At 46.5% G+C, this 20,480-nt stretch overlaps 1 protein-coding gene across 3 annotated transcripts in view; it reads right to left on the reverse strand.

Moving 5' to 3' along the window:
• Positions 1-19,794, reverse strand: part of CADM3 (cell adhesion molecule 3) — a 29,069-nt gene extending 9,275 nt beyond the window's left edge. For 2 of the 3 annotated variants that reach the window (XM_061183243.1, XM_061183244.1), the window contains exons 1-2: positions 19,590-19,794; positions 1,609-1,710 (exon numbers count right to left, since the gene is read on the reverse strand). In XM_061183243.1, the coding sequence (XP_061039226.1) occupies positions 1,609-1,710; positions 19,590-19,671 (184 nt within the window). In that variant the 5' untranslated portion in view covers positions 19,672-19,794. The remainder of the gene's footprint in view (positions 1-1,608; positions 1,711-19,589) is intronic. The other variant, XM_061183245.1, reaches the window with a different exon arrangement.
• Between the last annotated feature and the right edge of the window lie 686 nt (positions 19,795-20,480).

Consider the following 20,480-nt stretch of genomic DNA (forward strand, 5'->3'; position numbering starts at 1 on the left):
AAAGGCCAACCCCCAAGAATGTGGGTTGCACATTCATTTACACAAGAGGTAGCTAATAAAACTGCAAAATAAACAAAAAAGATTTTTAAAAAAACCTAAAACGTTTTGACAGACTTTTCAATTCCTCCAACAATAACTTCCCTTCAATCATCAGCTCCCTTAACATATTCCTTTCAGTATCAGTACTACCCGCCTCCCAAATCAACACACAAACCCAAATCACTATCCTGACGTTCTTTTAAAGAATAATGGATTAAAGTTTTCCCTTCGATGTGATAGAAATATGGTTTCTAATCCCTCTCTACTTAGTCAAGTTAAACAAAAAAAGGACTAGTAAGATATCGTGAGGATGAGTCATTTGAATCCCAAATATGCCTTCTAATGAGGCCTAGCTGTGAGCCCCTCAGTCTGTGTGACACTTGCTTCCTCCACCCAATATTGTCCCATGTTCCCCAAAGCATGGATTCTGATTCCTAATATTGATTCCCTCATCTTCAGGTCTGACTTCCTGTGACCCAATGGCACTGACCTCTGCAGAGCTAAAGTAACACCTTCTAGCTCTGATTCCTGAAACAACCACACAATTTCTTCTATGGTACTAAATTACTTAACCAGCACTGTTGCCTCTGAATCAGAAACCAAGAAATGTACTTCCTACATTCCCTAATTGAGCAATTTAAACCAATTTCCATGCTCCCTATGGCACCAACCTTACCCCTGCCCTATCTGCTTATTCCTGTCTTTCCTGGTCACCAGGGCTCCATTTCCAAGGAATATTCAATGAGCGTTCCTAGCAGAGAAGGGGCCCTGAAGAGGGAAGGTGGCACCTGCCGGAGCTGACACCAAACACCAACGCTTCTGAGTGGCTGTCTCCAAATTGGAGCCCAAAGCCTGGCTGCTAGTTTTAGCGTTTAGAATCATAAAAATTAGAACTGACAGGGATCTTAGGAATCATGGAATCCAATTCCCTCATTTTACAGATGTAGACAATGAGGCAATGGACACGAAGTGATTGCTTAAGATCATTCTACCGATCAGTGATTCTAGTTAGGACCAGAATCCTGACTCTCAAGGCAGTGCTCTTTTCACTGGAATGCGCCTCAGGTAATCATCTAACTTGAGAATCAAAACTACGACTTTAATGTTAGCAAGCCAGAGACTGAGCTGGCTGAATAAAGGTGGAAGTGATATCTTCCTTAAATATATCTCAACGAAAGGTTTGGGAAACCTATCATTTACTGCTAGCCATAAACCGATTTTTGACTGGTAATCCCATTGTCCCTGGTTCCTTTTGAAGAATTCTATCTTGATTGTGTCCTTCCAGAACCTCTTTGTTCTGAGTAATACACTCCTCCTGGAATCATTTTATTTTTGTAAAAAGGTGTAAGGGATACAGAGGTCCCTGTACCGGAGTGAGGGAAGGAGGAGTAGGTGCCAGGGGAGTTGGTGGTGTAGAACTAAGTACTAAAATGTCAAATGGAGAGGGGGAAGAGTTGTGTGGTAATGAGGGGAGTGAGAACACAGGGTGGAGGCAACATGAGTGGGAGATGATGTGAGGATGGCGGAGGGAACTGAGGGACGTTGAGATGAGGGGGCCTGGATTCTCACCTTGACTGGCCAGCATGTCAGGGCTGCTCCAGACTGTGGAGCTCATGGCCTCTTCGAGTGGAGCCAGAGTCCCCAGCTCCAAATTCTGCTCTTGCCAGTAGCCTGGGGAGAGAGTCTCCATGAAGGATGAGCCCTACATGTAAGCTGCTACTGTTTGGGATCTGTACTTTCATTGTTGGGGATGGGGGAGAGGACTGAACTCTGTGAAAAGCAGGTTCACCAGGGTACCTAAGAGAAGGTGGCTTTCTCACAAAAGGGGGAGATTAACTCAAGTCCTGAAAAGGGAAGTGAAGTCTTCCTCCGAAGGGGTGAATTAAAGGAGGATGCTAAGCTTTAGCAGTCAATCACATAATGTTAGAGCCAACAGAGATCTTAGAGATCATCTGGTCCAGTTCTCCCAGTTCATAGGTGAGGACACGGACGCCCACTAGGGTTAAAAGTGACTTGGCGAAGGTCATACAGAAACAGGAAAGATAACCAAAGACTTTTCATTCCTGATCCGGGATTCTTTCTGCTACACCAAATTATCTACTAAAATAATGACAGGTTTAATAATTAAAAAGTACGTTCCCATTTAATCCTTTTAATAAAACCAGTTAAATAAGTACGTCGGTATTATCACTTCTACCTTGAAGAGAGGAAACAGAATGAAGTGACTTGCCCAAGGTCCTACAAACAGAAGAACAAAGACTGGAAATTAAATGCCTGATTCCAAATCCAAAGCTCTGTTTCAAGGTGACACCCTTAGCACTGAAGACAAGAGACCACAGCTGGGGTTGAAAGTTACCCCACGCCTTCCTAGATTGTTACCTTCTATCCGGTGCTCCGATTCTTAAGCTTTCCTCCTCCACTCTCAGTCCCACTCACCATTTTATATCATTGACTCTGCTCCCTCATCTGGCACAGCACACGCCCAAGGCTTGAGTCACCGGCTCTCTGCCTAGTTGGTAGGCCCTAAACCCTTTTGTGAAGTACTGTATAGTTTCCATGGCCTGTTTCCCCCAACTCAACCTGAGAGACGGAGGGACAAAGAAACCGGCCTTGAGAATCTCTTCAGGAGCTCCCGTTGTAAAGCCAGTAGCCAATCACATGCGCACAATTCAGTAACGTCATCGGCTGCTGAGCAGAGTCCGGAACTGCTCCTTGTCCCGGGCCTGGAGTCCGGCAGAACTTCGCCAATTGTCCCAGCGCGCCCGCTCCAGAGGCAGCGGGGAAGGGCGGTGGGAGAGGAAAGGACGAGAAGGGGGCGATGGGACCGAGGAGGATGGGTAGGGGAGGTGGGGAGGGTACGGGGTGGCAGGGGTGTGAGACTAAAAAGATAAGTGGGACGTGGTCTTAGGGTCCACGAGAAGAAAGGGGACGAGGAAGAGAGTTGCAGAATCAAAGGGAAAGAAGGGTGAGGGAGAGGAGAGAGTGGGGGAGGGAGGGAAGGGAGTACGGGGAAGGGAGAGGGATGGGGGAAGGGAGAGGGTGTTAGAAAGAGTCCTAGCCTCGGGACAGGGCTCTAAGATAGCTTCAGAGGTTCACTGGCCTTCAAGGAGACGCCTCCCCTCTCCACTGTTCCTCAGACATCCTCCAGGAGGTTTGAGAAATGACTCTGTTCCCGAACAGGAGAAGCGCCAATGCCCAAATGGGGAGGGGGAGTAAAGCAGTGGAAAAAAAAAGAGTATCTGTAACAGGTAGAAGTAGGCAAGAAAGCGAACAAAGAAAGTGTTGGTGAAGAGAGGCAAGAAAAGATGAGGATGGGAGAAGGAATGGCGGCCAGGAAGAGGACCAGGGCGCTCAGATCCAACAGAGAGTCCCCCTGGGTGCCCTCGCCCTGCTGCCTTCTGTGGACATCAAGAATGGAGGCAACCGGAAGTTGGTGAGTGTTTCACGGTATTTTCCAGGTCGTCTGTTTGTGGGCGCTTCCACACACAGTGGGAAGCCAAACTGGTTGTGCTAAAGCTTGGAATGGTGGAGGGACAAGGAGAAGCCAGAGAGGGGTCAGTGCTCCACACCACAGTATTGGTACCTAGTGCACCAAGTAAGCACTAAATAGACCTTTGCTCAAATGGATAAAATAGCCATCTCCTATGCTGGCATAGGGCTTTCAGTTTGCAGAGTGGATTTTCAATCATGAATTCATGTCCAAACAACCTTGAGGGAGAGGCAGCCAGATAGAATCATTTTTTTTTTTTTAAATTTTAATTTATTTATTTTTTTGGCTGTGTTGGGTCTTCGTTTCTGTGCAAGGGCCTTCTCTAGTTGTGGCGAGCGGGGGCCACTCTTCATCGCGGTGCACGGGCCTCTCACTATCACGGTCTCTCTTGTTGCGGAACACAGGCTCCAGATGCGCAGGCTCAGTAGTTGTGGCTCACGGGCCTAGTTGCTCCGCGGCATGTGGGATCTTCCCAGACCAGGGCTCGAACCCGTGTCCCCTGCATTGGCAGGCAGAGTCTCAACCACTGCGCCACCAGGGAAGCCCAGAATCAGTTTTTAGAGATGAGGTTTAGAGGGGTTCAGTGACTTACCTAAAGGCACACAAGTAACACCCTCTCAAGGATCCTCTTTCTCCTGCTGGTGGTGCACTCAAAGCTTTTTCAACAGCTTCCGTTTCTTATAGCATTTCAGTCCATTGTATTGCAATTTACTTGTTTCGTTATCAGCCTCCTCATCTAAACTCAGAGTTGGTGAAGAAAAGGAGCCTTCCCTTATTCATCTTTGTATTTTCAGCACTTAGCCCATAGTGGGCTCTCAGTACATTTAACTGGCTCTGGTAATTCATTCAGTCACAATTGGCACTCTGCTGTGTCCATTCTTACTCAGGCAGAGCACGTCTTCTGTCCAGATAGCATAGGTTTAGTCTTCATTCTCTTGCTCCTTATTTCATTTGTGCTGTTTTCTGCCTTCTTCTCAGTTGCTTTTCTCCTTGCTTATATTCCTTTCATCCCTCCCCTCCTCCTGCATTTTGCTGGCATTTTTTTTTTTTTTTCTGAATAGGATGAATAAGTGAAATGATGATGTCGGTCATTCAAACTAAACTGAATTGTTTAGATGAGGGGTCTGATAACTAAACAAATAATCTCCAATAAATGGCATATTGGGGATATGCTTGATATACAGTATTGTCCCTGTAGGTTTACAAGGAACTCACTCTGGTTTGTTGTGTTTTAAGAAACTGATTAAGAAGTAGCTGGGTTTTTTTTTTTTCCTCCTGGGGGTGATATTTTACCTTGTAATTCTCCAAAGTACTTATGATCTCATGTCTCCTCTTGAGAACTGTCTGTTAATATGCCTGAAAGTTTTCTTGCTGTTTTTATAAAATTGTACACCTGTAATGATAAATTCCGAATAGCCACTCCCCTGGGTGCACATGAGTGATTATAATGTTATTCACAGAAACATGGATAAATGGCAGAAATTATAACTCGGAATGTGAAAGCCTTGTTCTTTGGATTTAGAGCTTGCCAACTGTTTATGACATCAGCATAAATTCCTTCAATGGATTCAGACTCAAAAGGAAAACTTAAGAGTGCTCTGAAAAGGTGGCATGCACTTTGAAGTGGAAATAATGACAGTGCTGCTCAGGCAGGGTCATTGGAAGGAAATGCAGACTTTGAGTCCACAAGACTGTTAGTAAGGGGAGGGCCCAGGTTAATCACATTGAAAAACAGATAAAGAGAGCTCCAGTCATATGGGTCATATTGTTTCCCTGCTTAGAAACCCTCACTGACTTCCCATTGTCTGCAGATGATATCCGGATTTGTTAGCCTGGCTTATAAGATCCTGCACGGTCTGATGCCAATACGCCTTTCAGCTTTGTTTTTTCTTTACTTCACTCACCCCATATCCCAGACATATGACGCTATTTGGAATTCTTTCTATAAACCCTTTCCTTTCCTGCATACATTCCCTTTCCCACAGTCACTCTGTTGATAATGCTCTTCACCCATCTTCACACATCTAAGCCCTAAAAAGCCTATTTTCTGTGGCACTTCCTTCAAGAAGCCTCCCCTGATTCCCTGATTGCCTCAGATGGAAATAATTTGATTTTTTTTTGAGTCACAACACTTTATCTACTTTTCTTAAATTATGCATCACTCTTTACTTTGTACTGCAAGTTTCGCTTTCTTCCTAAATTTTAACGATTCTGCAGGTAGGGTTGATATCTGATTCGTCTCTGTATCTGGTACTGGCCCTAATACAGCATATTGCACTTAGAAGGTGCTTAATGAGTACTTATTTAATAAATGAATCCAAGATGCTTAACATCTTCAACTGTGAGAGCTAGGTTCAAAATCTGCCAGTGAAGAGGAAATAGCAAACCAAAAAGGCTAGGAAGAAATGGGCCAAGGAAGAGGGTAGATCATCCAGAAGCTGAAGCTCTATAAGTTTACAAGATGGGTGGAAATCTCTATTTATTGATTACCTTCTGTGTGTCATGATCCAAGCGAGGTGCTCTATATTCATTATTCCAGAATAACCCTTTAATAGGTATTATTATGCACATGCTAAGGATGAGTTAACTAAGACTCAGAGACTAAGACTCAGAAAAGTTAAGTAACTTATCCATATGATGCAACCAGTAAGTGTTGGGATAAACTTAGATCTCTCTGACCATAGAGCCCAGACTTTCTGCATATCTTCAGTTCACTGCCTCCCTTTGCAGGAGCATGTGCTTCGTGTGTGTGTGTGTGTGTGTGTGTGTGTGTGTGTGTGGTGGGGGAGGGCAGAGGTTACAGGTGGAAAGATTCCTTCTTGCATTGCTGGCCTGGGGGTGCTCACCTAAACAAAATTCACAACGCTTACCTGCAATATGATAAAAATAACAGTGTAGCAAGTTGGAAATGAGTGCTTGTGGTGGTGGTGTGATTTGTATCCACTGAATTACATTTTTAATTGGATTTCTTGGTGTGTCTTCATCTATATCTTTGGGGGCTCACCCCAAAGGCCTTATAATTTGGGATGATTCTTCAGTTAACCAAGCAATAGACGTGTCTGGTTAAAACTAAGAGTGCCCTCACGTTTTCATAGCACTCTAGCACCTAGGCTACGAACTAAGATTGTCTTCTTATTTGCTCTCAGTTGTCTGGGAGGTTTCTTAATTCTTGGTCTATTTACTCATGGGTTCCAGTAGCTTTAAGACTCCCAGCATTTTAAAGGACAAAGTAGCCCTTTCACCCACTGATTTCCTTCTGATTAATTGTTCATATTAAGAGTAGCAGAGGTGGGAACCAGGGACTTATTAATGTGCCTTTTAAAGCATACATTGGCACCTCTGATTTCATTTTTCATCCATAGTACAGGACCTCACACATAGTAAGTGCTCAATATTTATTGAATAAATAAATAACTCAAATGAATAAAAATGTATTACGTTTCCAATTTAAGTGATGCTAGTAAGGAAGTTTATATGTCAGTATAACCCCTTATTGCTTCGTTTATGTATCTTCCCTGCCCTGTCTGTTTTGGGAATCTACATTGCATGGGCCTTAGGGCCATGTACAGGGTCACGGGTGCACATTTGGGATGGTGGGACAAGGGGACAGAGCTCCCCTGCATAACTGTTGCTGGCCTTGCCAGTGCTTGGGTCCAGAACTCCACTTACCAGATTATAGAGAACACCAACTCCCCGAGTAGGAGTTGATGATGATGGTGATGATGATGATGATGATGATGATGATGATGATTCAGCATTTCTCTAACTCCAGAGTTAAAAATACTCTTCATCCCAGCCTACTTGTTATTCCTCACGACTACCATGACAGGTGGGTGGAGGAGTGTTATCTCCAAGGGAAAAACACATTGGGGGCTGTGGCCCAGAATGCCGAAGGGACCCACTTTTAGAATGGTTTACCCACCCCCATCACTGGGCTCCCTGGCCAGGTGATCTCACTCTGATTCTTCCCTAACACTAGCTACGCAGTGAATTCTTATATGTATTTCGATCACACACTGAAGAGAATGTCCATGAAATCAGAACTAGAACTCAGCGCCTTAATCTTTTCTTTATACGCAGAGCCACATTTTTCTTTAGCAGTGAATGTCTGCTTCCACATTTGGAGGAAAGTGGACCAATCTCACCTGAGGCCTGATTTAATCGATAACTCCAAGATTTGGGAGGGGAGTTACTTTGACCTGAGTAACTTTAGAGCACAACACCCTGATCACAAAGGACTCTCTTTAAACTTAATTTTCTACATTTGCTCTTAGGTTGCCAGGAATTATGCTACTTCTGCAGAAGTTACTGTGTAGTTTCCTAGTCTAAGACACTGAGGGCAGGAGTGTCAAAATATTCTCTCACTACCTGCTCTACGTTCCTTTCTAACTTTGTCCTCTCCAAGCTCCCAATTCGCTTCCATTCCCAATGTTATAGTGCAGTCAGACGAAAGAAAGCTGGGGCCATAGAGGTAAGAGTTATTCTGTCATGGGGGCTTGTCTGTCTTTTCAGGTATACTTCCTTCCCTTCCTGTTGCTCTTCAGGGCAGGCCCCTGTCCCCTCGCAGGCAGTAGGATCCCCTAAAGGATCTCCTTGCTCAGCTCAGATATGCTCCGGCTCACATCCACTTCAGAGCCTCACAGCTCAGTCACGCTTCAGCTGCCTGCCTCCCTGATCTAGGCCTTCTCTCCAGCTCGCTGGCCTCTCCACCTTTTCTGGCTTGAGCTGCTGAGACCTTGCTCCTTTGTGTTCCCTCCCTCCATTATTTCTGTTGCTGTCTGGTTTTCCCTCCTGGAGTCTTGTTTATCTACTTTCTCTCTGGCTCCCAACAGCCTCTTGGGCCCGAAGTCACTACTCTCTGGGTGTAGCTTTACTCTCCCAGGAGGCGTACACGATATAAGTGAAACTGGAAGGTGAATAGGGTGGGGAAGAGTACCTTCCCTGTAAGAAGTCCCTGCTATACTGATTAGCCTCATAGCTTGGTAAAGTGTGGCCAAGAGGTACAGATTTATAGAACCAGGGATCCTATTCTGTTAGATGATCCAAGAGATTTAGGTTTGGAAAGGACGGATCTGGGCTCAAACAGGTTTATTATTGCATGAAGGCAGATACCTTTTGGTTCCATCCTAAGCAGTTGTTGAAAATGAAAGGCTTTTGTTTCCTGGGTTTGGAATGGTGTGGGGCTTAGCTTTTCTAGGCTGAATGAAGAGGAGGGAATCTTTAGGGTACTTGGCTAGTTGGCTAGCTTGCCTGTGGTGGGCGTGAGGGTGGGGTTAAAACAAAAAGCACATCTTGATGTTAACCCTCTTTTCACTGAAAAAAAAAAAACCCACTTATTCCAAATGTTTTCCTATATCCAAATGTTAAAAAAGTATACAAGTTTAAGTGCCGTGAGTAACTATATTTGATACATTTGCTAAAACCCTGCAGTCAATTTGCATGTTCTAGTCATTTTCTACTGACCCCTAATGGCCAGAGGTGGTTATTCCTAAGATCTTTTTGAGTCTTCTAGACAGAGGATGGAACTGATGTCCTTTCTGACTCCCTATTACCAAAGTTCAGTAATTCCTTGCCTTCTCTTTCTGCACCTCATTCTTCCTAAAATATTTTCCCGTCTATGATTCTTAGAAGCATAGACTTTTAGAGTTGATAAAAATCTTAAGTAGCATCTAGTGCAAACTTCCCATTTAAAAGATGAAGAACCAAGGCTCAGAGAGGCTTAGAAACTTAAGCATGGTCACACAGGCAGCTAGTGGGAGCTGTGGTTATAACCCCAGTCTTTTGTTCTCGTTGCCATTTGATAGCAGTCCTGTGAACTAGCTAATTTGGAAGTTAAGTTGCCATTTAGTGTGATTTTACTTCCAGTGACATCCACTCTTCCTGCTTCCCATCTCCCTGTGCATTGTAGTGGGGAACCCCAGGACCCTAGATCTCAAGGGAAGTAACTCTACTAAATGCCGGGCAGGTTAGAGAAGTTGGGGTGAGATGAGGAAGGAGTCCCTGAAGGTGCGAAGAATGGCATCGTCACAAATGTCAGGGTCTTCGTGGCAGATTCCGGTTCTCACAAAAGAGGAGGCCATGGGGAAGAAGCCACTTCCATGCCCTTTAGGAGTTAAAAGGGTGATGAGGAGGACAGGCCGTGTGTACGTGTGCGTGCTAGCATCTGTGTGGTGGAGAGCTGGAGGCTGCTAACCTGATTGTGATGTGGGAGACAGAGACTAGAAGAGAGAAAAACGCAGAGGAGCTTTTCCTATTCTTGAGCTAGTGAGAGAAAAAATCTGGAGGCAGAAGTGGGCTTGCAGTAGGCTGAGGGGGGCCTCTCGGAGACTTAGTTAAGATTCTGAGGAGCAGAGACTGGGAAGTGGGTGGCAGAGAAGGAGGTGGGGACAGCTGTTGCTTTGATTTGCTATTGAGTCAGTGTTCTCGGTGCATTAGTACTGGGAGGGAGCCTTGGGCTGGCCCCCAACAAAAACAAGCCCCTCTGGAGCCAATACTGTGTTGTAGTAAGAACTGCAGTTGGGAGACAGAAAGGAAGGGGATCTAATCCCAAAAGAGCCCCTTCCTCGCCTTAGCGCCTACCTTCTAGGACTGGGCTCTGTGCTCCAGACAAGTGTCTAGTGTTCTGTACTAAGAGGCTGGGGGGAGGTGATGAGACAGAGCAGAACGGATGGCTCAGTAAGGGCTGCTGGGAGCATGGGTTCTATGCAGGGCTTTGACTTTCATCAGTTATTTCTCAAGCAAGTCCCTAAGGTCGGGCATGAAATCACTCCAGTTGATGACAGCCTTGAGCCATTTTAGAAGTGTCCTTTTACCCCTATCTCCTCATTCCCTTCCCACCATGCTCACATACTCAGAAATCACAACAGGTATGACCTGGAGTCTGTATTCTAATGCAACAGAGAGTCAGGAGTCTAGACTTTGAACTCTCAGATGTCCCTTGAACCAAGTGCAGGCACTTTTATACCCTTTCCCTAAATGTATCTAGCTGCTTTCACACGTATGTAATAGAACTGGGGAAAAAAATCACCCCATCTTAGGAAAGTACTTAGGAAAGGATACATAACAGAGTCAGTGTGGAGTAAATGAAAGCATAATTCAGTTTAACTTGTTGGAAAATATGTTTAGCTATGAGAAAATAGGGACTGGGAATGGGAGGGAAAGCCCAGGGACCCTGGGGAGAAGTAAAGAACAGATTCCCTGAGGAATCTCCAGCCAGGTGCCAAAGCCTTGCTCCTAACCCTCCAGAGCCTCAATACCTGTTTGAGTGCGTGGCTGCATTCCCTTCTCAACAAGCTCTATCTCATTCTTTGCTCTTTAATGTCGCACTTTAGATATTTCAGGCTGATGGCTTGGTGTGGCGGGATAACAATGCTGTGAAAAAGTTTAATTTGTTAGAAGTCAGGCAAGAAAGCATTCATCTCGGCTGGCTCTCATTTTACTGACTTGTTTTTACTGTTTCTCTTCACTGGGTCATCAGAATCAGGGTGTGGATGACAGGTGCAGGGCAGTGATTAGGAGGATCACATGGGGAAAAAGGTGGTCTGCTCTACACACCCACACTACTCCGGGTTCCCCTCTTCTGCCAATCCTAGCTGAGCTGTAGTCTCTGCCCTTCACCTTTCTCACCTAAAAATGTATTTTTCAGTAGGTGGTTGTTCAATTAGCCTTACTTTGGGCCTTCCTGGGAATGTAACCCTTCTGTGAGATAGACACATTCTTCCAAGTCTGCAGACCTCACAGTTCCCGATATGGCAAATAATTCTGTTCTGACCCAGAGATCTCCTCCTCTCCTTAAATCTTCGTTGAGAGTCTCTTCTTCAATGTTGATATACATTCGATTTTGTTCCCCAAGATGCACATATATTCCAACCTGGTTACTCTCTTTTTCTCCTTCAGTATGTGTCCCTCACTACACACATGATGACTACCATTTTCACTATTTGTATCTCTGTTTTCATTTTTTTTTTTTTTGGTCATAAACACAGCTTTTTCTTATGACCCAGATACAGAGCCCTTTTCACCAGCCTGTTATTAATCAGAACCCCTAATGTCCAGCAAACCATATGGTTTAAACTCAGATTCTCCCCAAAGCAGAATTCAGGCTCTCTCTCCTGCTCAAACTCCCCAGGAGAGGGCCAGAATCCTCTTCTCCCCAGGGCTGAGGCTCAGTCCATCTGTCACTGACACTGGGCTCCGGGGCTTGGAAACCAGAAGAGAGTTGGCATTAAGCAGCAGTAGAGGATAAATGAGAATGTGTGAGGCCCATGGGCTTAGTGATGGTGGTTTTTATATTTGTTTGAGATTATAGGATGGAGATTAGAGGAGGGAATATATCATATGTGTTTGGAAATTTCATCCTTAAGAACTAGAGTAAGAACTAGTAAGAACAAGTGAGTATAATTGTCTCACTGTTAAGTTTGCATTTGCTGAGGGACAAATGATTAGGAACAGACGGTAAAATGGGCCCCTCTTTTTATGATAATGAGAGAACTTGACTCCAGGCTCTTCAAAGACTGACCTAGGCTAGGCTAAGTCTTAAGTTACTTGTCATCGATGTATTTATTAGAGGTTTGCTGGGTTTCCAAGGAGTATCGGGTATTTAAGTCAGAGACTCAATAAACCAGTTCACCTTCTGGAGCTTTTTACTCTGTCTGAGACTTTGGCTGGAATTCTAGAATCCAAATTGGAAGCAAAGAGCCAGGTCCCAGAAGAAAAATGAATACAAGAAACAAGGATTTGCATATTCCCAATGAAATCTGGTATTGGAAGTATAGTTCTCCATTCTATTTTGCTAACACCTGGGACTATATGAAGGAAATGGAGAACTAAGTAATGGCTAGCTTAGAGATGAATGGCTGAGATATCAGCCTTCATTTCTTTTTCTTTTTTCCCTAGGGTGAGGTGATGCATCTGACCTTTCTGACCCTGAACTGGAAGTAAATGAGCCAAAGGTGCTTATAATTAGCAATCAATACACAATTAGTGTAGGTCTAGCTGGGGTAAGGAAAAATAAATCCTTAGAGAAAACAACATTTTAGTTCTTTATATTATTTAGCTTTCTTATTCTCCTGGAGACATCCAGGAGAAAGATGGAGAGAGATGAGAGGGCTAAAGAATCCCAGAGGTAAGAGCTCACATAGAAGAATGATACACATATTGAAAAAAATGTTGGAGTCTCTGCATTAGAATCCTTTCAGAAACATGTCTGCTCTTTATGAGAACGGGGTCTCAGGGAGATGAGTAGATGGGAGAAACTCCAGCTGTTACCATAACCCTAATTCTGTCTTCTTGAAGGCTCACTCATGGAGATAAATCACTTCCATTACCTGTCCTTGAGGAATGAAGTTTCTCCTTGAATCAAATAAGGAAATGGAAGAGGGGTCCTGGAAATTAATTCTGGAAACCTGTCTCCCCAGCCTCACTCTGGTGTAGGTCATTCGTAAGTGTTAACTATTATATGAACTATTATGCAAAACTGACATGGGGAAATCAGCATTTAGGGGAAGAGAAGCTTGTGTAGCTTTGGTGTGATGGGAGGAACAGGCTATCTAGTCTCAGACTGGCAGGGGCTGAACATTCTCATTGGAATCACTGGCAGTACCTGAAAAGAGTAGCAGAGTCCAGTTTAAAGATCCATCTCCTGAGATCTGGCCAAGGACTTGGACTCTGGGATAGGATGGTTATATTTAAGGCCATGTAGTCTGTACTAGATGGTTATAATGATGAGGGACATGAGTCAGGGATTTGATATTTATCTTCTATGCCTCTCATATATTGAATTCCTCTATTATCTATTCTGATAACCTATCCTATATGTTGTCTTTACGTTTACTGCTAAGGCTGAGGGGACAGGAACAATGGGTACCATGACAGGACAATTAGAGTTGGTTGTCAGGCTCAGAGTGGTGTTAAGAGGTACATGCTCATAAACTGAGTAGGACTCATTTTGCCTTCCACATTTATAGTGTATATGTGGTTATAGTATATGAGCAATGCTGTCTCAATCTAAACCACGACTATTTGTAGTTCTGTTTTAAATCTATGAGTCCATATGTGGCAAAACATTCAGTTCTTTTGAGGCCATCTGAGGTCACTCTATGTCCTAGTCTCCTGAACACTGCAAACAACACTTCTTTTCAACCTCAGTATTATTTGCTCTTTCTGTCCCCTTCCTACAGGGGATTAGGTGGTAATGAAGAATCTCCAGATCTATATCTACAGGTCTTGTTTACCTCTTTCTGGTGGAGCAGGTCAGGGATCATAACAAGATCATGTGTGTGTTTGTGGTAGGGGGAGGGAAATTCCAGCCCCGTTCTGAGGGCTGCACTGCAGAGAGTAAAGAGATTAGGAGCTTGGATGGGGAGCAGGACCACGGAGAGCAGCAAGAAGAGCCTGGAGTGTCCCTGTCAGGGGCTAGCACCATGGAGAGCTCAAAGCACCTGTGGTTTGTTCCACAAAGAACAGGGCAACCAGGATCGTAGGTTAAGGCAGCCAGCTCTCAAACAAACCAAACAAACCAGACATCAGGGCTTCTGCTAGGATCACGCCACACACATCACTTGCTCTCAAAGGCCTCCTGAAGTACTCTGTTTGAACCTGCCACACATACAACCAAGAGATTGTGCTAAAAAGTGAGGACCACCACCAGACTGAGTTGGTCAACATGAGCCTCAGTGATTATGAAAATTACATTAGTATCAGTGGTGGTGGAAGAGGTTTTGACTTGCTACAACCAATTATGAATGAAATTAATAGTATCTTTCATTGTGGGAAAAAGAGCACCACAAAGCCTGTGTCCCCTCAGAGACACACTAGGCATGAGGAAACCAAAATGTGTATTACAGTCAGATAGGGTATGAGACGTATCAGAGTCCGAGTGCTCTAAGGCACCCCAAATTGCTGTGAACATTCCAGTGTTGATCATACACAGAAAAATGGAATGGACTATGACTCTTAAAAAGGGTATTGTCCTCAGGACTTAGAGGCCTCTGTGTTAGTTGGGAAATTTGGCCACTTTCTTTAGACTTAGGGGAATTTCAGTAAAGGGACAGATAGTTCTCTCTTTCAGTACTTGTTGCTTCCGTGAAGAATAGGTAGCTTTAATGAGCTTGTATTTTGTAAAAATCTCAGCAGCTTCATGTGTTCAAGACTCTTGACAACTTGACTTCTCAGTGCTAGAATGGATGGATCTCCTTGTTATAACAGGATTGGATTGGGTTTTTACTTGGGTTATAAAACTTCTGAGCATCAGCTGGTTCTGACTTTGGAAAGAATCATCTCTGCTGCTGGTCCTAGAGGAAGAAGCAGATCTTTGGCCCCAGAGACTTGTTCTTCTGTATTTTACAATTACGTGGAGTGTTTGTTCTTAATTTGACTGAGTTCTTAGAGACCCTGAATCTTTTTCTGATGGCTTGCTTTTCTGGTGGTTTGTTTCTCTCTATTTCTTATAAGCATTCCCATGAGGATTGCTATTCTCGGAATTTATGGATGGACCTCTAGGACATGACCTTATCCAGGAAACAAAATGTTCCAGTATGTGGACCTATAGCCAATGATTAAACAGGAAATATTAACTTTTAGCCTGAAAAATGAAAGGAGAAGATATAATTAACAAAACTATCTAATACCCTGGCTTTTTCATTCAGTAGTCAGTAAGGAGCTGGTCCAGTCCACAGCTTGCTTTCATGGACAACCTGGAGCCTAGACTACCACCCTTCAGTGAAATTCCATTACTGAGAAATAGATGACAAAAAAGGGATTGTTGAGCTGGTTCTATTGGAGTAGGAAACAACAAAGAACGTGACTAGCCACAGCCCCAGGGGTTTTATTATTTCTCTGATGATAACTGTGAGGATCTTTTCCTAGGTTATTTTTTTGTGACCTAAGGACAAGCAGCTTTTGATTCTATTGTATATATTATTTGGACTGCAAGAAAGTAGTAGTAATAACAAGGGGTACCAAAATCAGATCTAAGGATTTTCAGAGCAATGGCATAACTACTTAGTCTGCTGTTTCAAAGTGACCAGAGCACCAAAAAGATGCCATCTGTGGAATTTTATGGCTGCAGAACTATGAGTCATTCTTCAAGTGAATAGTGAATGTCTCCAACAAGGCGCTCTTGAAATTAGATTTGGCCCTCCTTTTCTCCTCAGTTGGAAGAAGAGAGAGAGAGAGAAGACACCTAAGGGTAGTGAGCTGTCTCATTTACTGTCAGTCTAGGGCAGAGGATTTCAAACTGTATGTGGCAGAACCTCTGTCTGTGCCTTAAGGATTAGGGGGAGTGTAGGGGAAGCCAAGAAGAAGGGTGAGAGGGCTCCAGGTCTTACTTATCTGTTTCAATAAGAGTAATTCTCCTTGGATCTGTTTTATTTATTTGATAAAGGAATTTCACATCCTTAAAGATAAAAGTGAGAAAACCACTGTACTAAAAGAAACTACTAAAACCAACAGTGCTGCCTAGCCATAGGGAGAGCTTAGGACAGAATCTTTGGTGTAACTGCTGGATAGGCAGCTGATATGCCACAGCTTGGACCCCACATCAGACAGACTGGTTCTGCATAGTATCAACTCAACTCTATGATACCAGTGTCTCTCTGATGGTTTCAACTTCTTTGTGCCAGAAAATGCACATGTCTGAAGGGAGAGCATCTCCTTCCCAGGGGTTCCCAGCTGCAACTGGGAAGAGAACAGGAACAGAAACAGAACAGCTACAGCTGCAACTAGGAACAGAAACTGGATGGAGTAGGACTGCCAAGCAGATCTGTGGGCAGCTCTAGAGTGAATGCCTGCTGGACTTCTCCGGCACACTGGGCATGATCTCTGCACTGGGCACCTGGCCAGGGGGCTGCAGAATGGATGGCAGTGGACGGAAGGTCATTGGGAAGGGAAAGATATTCATGTGTGAGGCAGTGCAGTCCAAAGTTAAACTGCTATATCCTGGTATAAAGCAAAGTGACGCTGCCCACCTGTCTGTCTCTGCACTAGATCAACGCACAGAGTGCTGGAAATAACTTGAAAAGGAAGAATCCAAGGAAGTCTGGTTACAATGTTGAATGTTGAGCTGCTCACCAGAAAGACAACCGCAGAATACATTAAGTTCACAGGCCTTGTATCCCCCAAAGCTGAACTGCCAACTTCTGCCAATACTAGTGGACAAACGTGAGAAGGAAGGGGCAGGTGGCAAACTCTGAATATCTGAGCCATTCCTGAGTTTCTAGCCACAGCACTCATGGCCAGATTCAGATAACAGTTGTTTGCCCTTCTCCAACCTCTCAATCCCTGTTCAGCCTTATGAAACCTAAAACAAAAATGTATGCTGTACTTCAGGGAGCTGTATACCCCAGCAGCATATGAAGTTTGTTTTCCTCATTCTAAATGGTAATAGCCACTCTGCCATACACCCTTGACCACTCCAGCATCTGTGTATTAGGATATCTTGTCCTTAAACTTTCACACCACATCTTTTCTTGTTTTGGTCAAATGTTACCAAGTAAGCTATATACTGCCTAGCTCCCTGCCCAGGGTCCTCAGGCCAAGTCAGGGGTACTAGACACACCTTCTTCATGATCCTGGGCAGAATGGCCTTAGGATCACCACCCATGAGCATTAAATCTATGCACCTACCTCCCCCATCAGAGTGGGTCTTTTTTGATCCTGAAGCTAAGAAGTAGAATTAATTTAGATAGAAGATCACATGTGGTTGTGCCTCTTGTACATCAGTACATCCTGAGACATTACAACCAGACATATGTCCACTGTCTGGACAGATGATGCTCTACAAGGAAAGTGATGCTTGATTTGACTCTTTCTTGGGAACAGATCTCCCTCCCCATCCCCAAATTCTCAACCCCTCCTCCGGACATTCTCCATTCAAAATTTACTTCCTTCCACTCTTCCCTCAAGCCATTGCTCTGATACATATATATATATATATATATATATATATATGGATAAAGCATTTCTCTTCCTCTAAACCTTAAAGCCTGAGTAGGGGCTGGAGCCCAAATTGAAGACCAAGAAAGAATAGTGCAGTTGGTGAAGAAAGACTTGGCTAGGATATGGATTTACTCTCTTCTCCAATGTTTACATCCTAGAATTGAGCGCACAGCTTTCTGGGATGACTTCATTCTGTTTAGGTCTCAGCCTGGCCCCATCAGTTCCCATTGCCGAACAGGGGCAGTTTGGGTCATGCTTGTCTCTCTTAAACCCAGCTACCAGGATGGGAAGGCCAGGGGCTGCAGCTGAAAGTCAAGGCTTAGTAGAGACTCGTTATTGTGGTACATACACCCAGCAGCCTCTCCTTGCCTTGCACTTAGCCTGCCCTCCCTCAGGACTCTCTTCACCTCCTCAGTGAGTAAGGTCATCAGTACAGTCCTCTGGGGAAGGGGGATTCCACACAGGGGAGAGGAGGGGCCGCTGTCTCTATGGTGACTTGGGCAGGAACTCCCTTGGGGAGTGTTAATGGGTACAGAGTAGAAGGACTCAGCCAGCCAGCTGTAGGTAGGGGATCCCCAGTGTCCTCATACCAGCAGAAACTCCTTTATCATGATGGAGACAGGGCTGGGGGAGCAGGTCAGGAGAGATGGAGCAATTATTCCTCCAGCACCCTGGCTCTTCGCCTGTTTCCTTCAGATGAAATTCTCTACATCATCATCCCCAGTTTCAACCCCTCCCCTCTCCACCCCCGCCCCGCCCTGTGCCCATCCTTTCTGGCCACTGGGTCCATCACCCAGGAGCCGCCTCCCCTTTCTCCTCCCCTGCGGTTCTTTCTGTTTTTCGTTGGCATCTGGCCGGGCATAGCCACCACCCTCCCCTTCACTGTCCCCACATCCCTTGGCTCTGCAGAGGTCCCGGTCCCTCTTCCCCTCCCCCAGCCCAGCCTGCCTCAGATAGGGGCGGAGAGACCGAAGGATGCATTCCTTTAGTCCCTTCACAGCCTGCCCTCCCTCCTCCAGGGACCTGAGGCTCGAAGCTGTGGCTCCCTTCCTGGTCTCCCTACAAACTGCCCCCTGCCACCCCATTAATCGTCAGCAGCCTTTAAGAAAGATGAGGTGCTCCGACAGAGCTGACCTACATAGCCCGGTCCAGGGCAGGAGGGGGCCCCAAGTCCCCTCACCCCTGGCCCCGCCTCCTTCCCCCCCCTCACCACTCTCTTCCTTCATCTTTCTACCGTGACAAACCCAAGAAGGTTTGAGTTCCTGACTGAAGCAAAGGAGGCTAGGCAAGACACCCCACCCCAAATTTGGCAAATCAATCCTTAGCCCAGGAAAGCTTTGGGTTTTCTATGCATTCTCCTCCCCAAATGTCTTCATCCTTCCCTTTGCCCAGCCTCTCCCCACTGCCCCCCCGCCCCCCTCCTCCGCTCTCGTCTGGGTTTCTTTTACCAGCTTCTGCCACCTCTAGGGATGTTGCCATCCCGGGGCCCTCTCCGCCCAGTGTTGTTGTTTTGCTCCAAGGAGAAGCCCCCCACTTTCTTGCCCACGCCCCCCTCAAGAGCCTCACCCAGGCTCCCTTCCCTGCCCACTCGGAGCTCCGCCGTGGGTGGGGGGGACGGGCTGGGGAGCAGAAATGTTTGCATACAGCAGTTTGGGGGACTGCACTGGCTACCCAACCCCTCCAGACATACATACACAAACACCCGACACACGCCCTGACTGAAACAGCGACAAATCTCACTCCGCCCCCAACACACACTGACACAGACATACACACAGATACTGACACAGAAACGCAGAACCAGACACCAACACAGACGCGCACACCCAGACACACACACGGACATCAACACATCCATACCCCGGGATGCTCATAACAGACCCAAACCCCGACTGCACACGCAGACACACTCGACGGTGTACAAGGAGGGGGCATACCCGGCACACCCCACGATCCACAGAGACACGGACGCTCAGAGACAGACACAGGGGTATCAGCAGCGGCTGGCGACTTTAACCCCCGCTTCCAAACAAAGCCAACAGGCTCCCCCCGCCCCCGCAGCCGGTCGGAACCCCCGCCCCGGTCCCTCCCCACCTCCCCTGGCGCCGCCCCCTCCCTCACTCACCGTCCTGGGAGAGGTTGGCCCCGCCGGGCGCCCAGCAGCTGGCGAAAAGCAGGAGCAGGGGCAGGGCGGAAGGGGCCCCCATCGCGCTTCCCGGCCGGCTCCCTGGCTGGGCGCTGGCGAGCCTGGGTCCCCAGGGGCTGGGGCTGGGGAGGGGGTAGACGACGACACTGACCGAAAGGGCGCCCCCGAGCCGCTTCGGAGCCCGGGGCCGAGGCGGGGACCGGGAGGGAGCCGGCGCTGCTGCAGTCGCGGGGATTAAATAGGGCGCTCGGAGCAAACCATTCGGTTGGAGGTGGAGGGGGGGTGACGGGGGCTGGGCTGGTCGCGGGGGGGACAGGTTGCCGCATTCCCGACTCCCCCCCGCCTCCTGCACCCCTTCCGCGCAGTCCTGGTGCCTTCCACCTTCTCCCTCGGGAGCTCCAGCAGCCCGGCTCGGGCGTGGAGCAGAGGGAGAGAGCTGGCTCAGCAGTGGGACCTGGCGCCCACCCCTCTTAGGCTTGGGGTGGAGGGAGACGGGGGGTCGGGCAGGGCCCTGGGCCAACTGGCGGGAGAGGCCACTGCAGGCCTGGGCAAGGGCGTGCCCACTAGTCCGAGATCCTCCAGCCCCGCCCTCCCTCCTTTGGCAACCGGGGATCCCCAGGAGCCCTGGGGTTCCCCTATCAACAGTATGCCCAGGGACGTCTCTTCAATGGGTAACCAGTTACCCTGGTCATTCTCCAAAGCACTAACATCCCTAGTTCCTCTGACCAAACGAGCCCCTAGTTATACGCCCAGTAACAATTTGTGGCCCCAGGCAATTTCCTTTGAAAGGCATCTTCCAGCAAGCCCCCAGGCCATGGGAATCAACACTTCCCTCAATCCCTCCTCCAAGAAATTACTCTCCATCTAAAA

Source organism: Eubalaena glacialis, chromosome 3, assembly GCF_028564815.1.
Source record: "Eubalaena glacialis isolate mEubGla1 chromosome 3, mEubGla1.1.hap2.+ XY, whole genome shotgun sequence".
Taxonomy (NCBI): Eukaryota; Metazoa; Chordata; class Mammalia; order Artiodactyla; family Balaenidae; genus Eubalaena; species Eubalaena glacialis.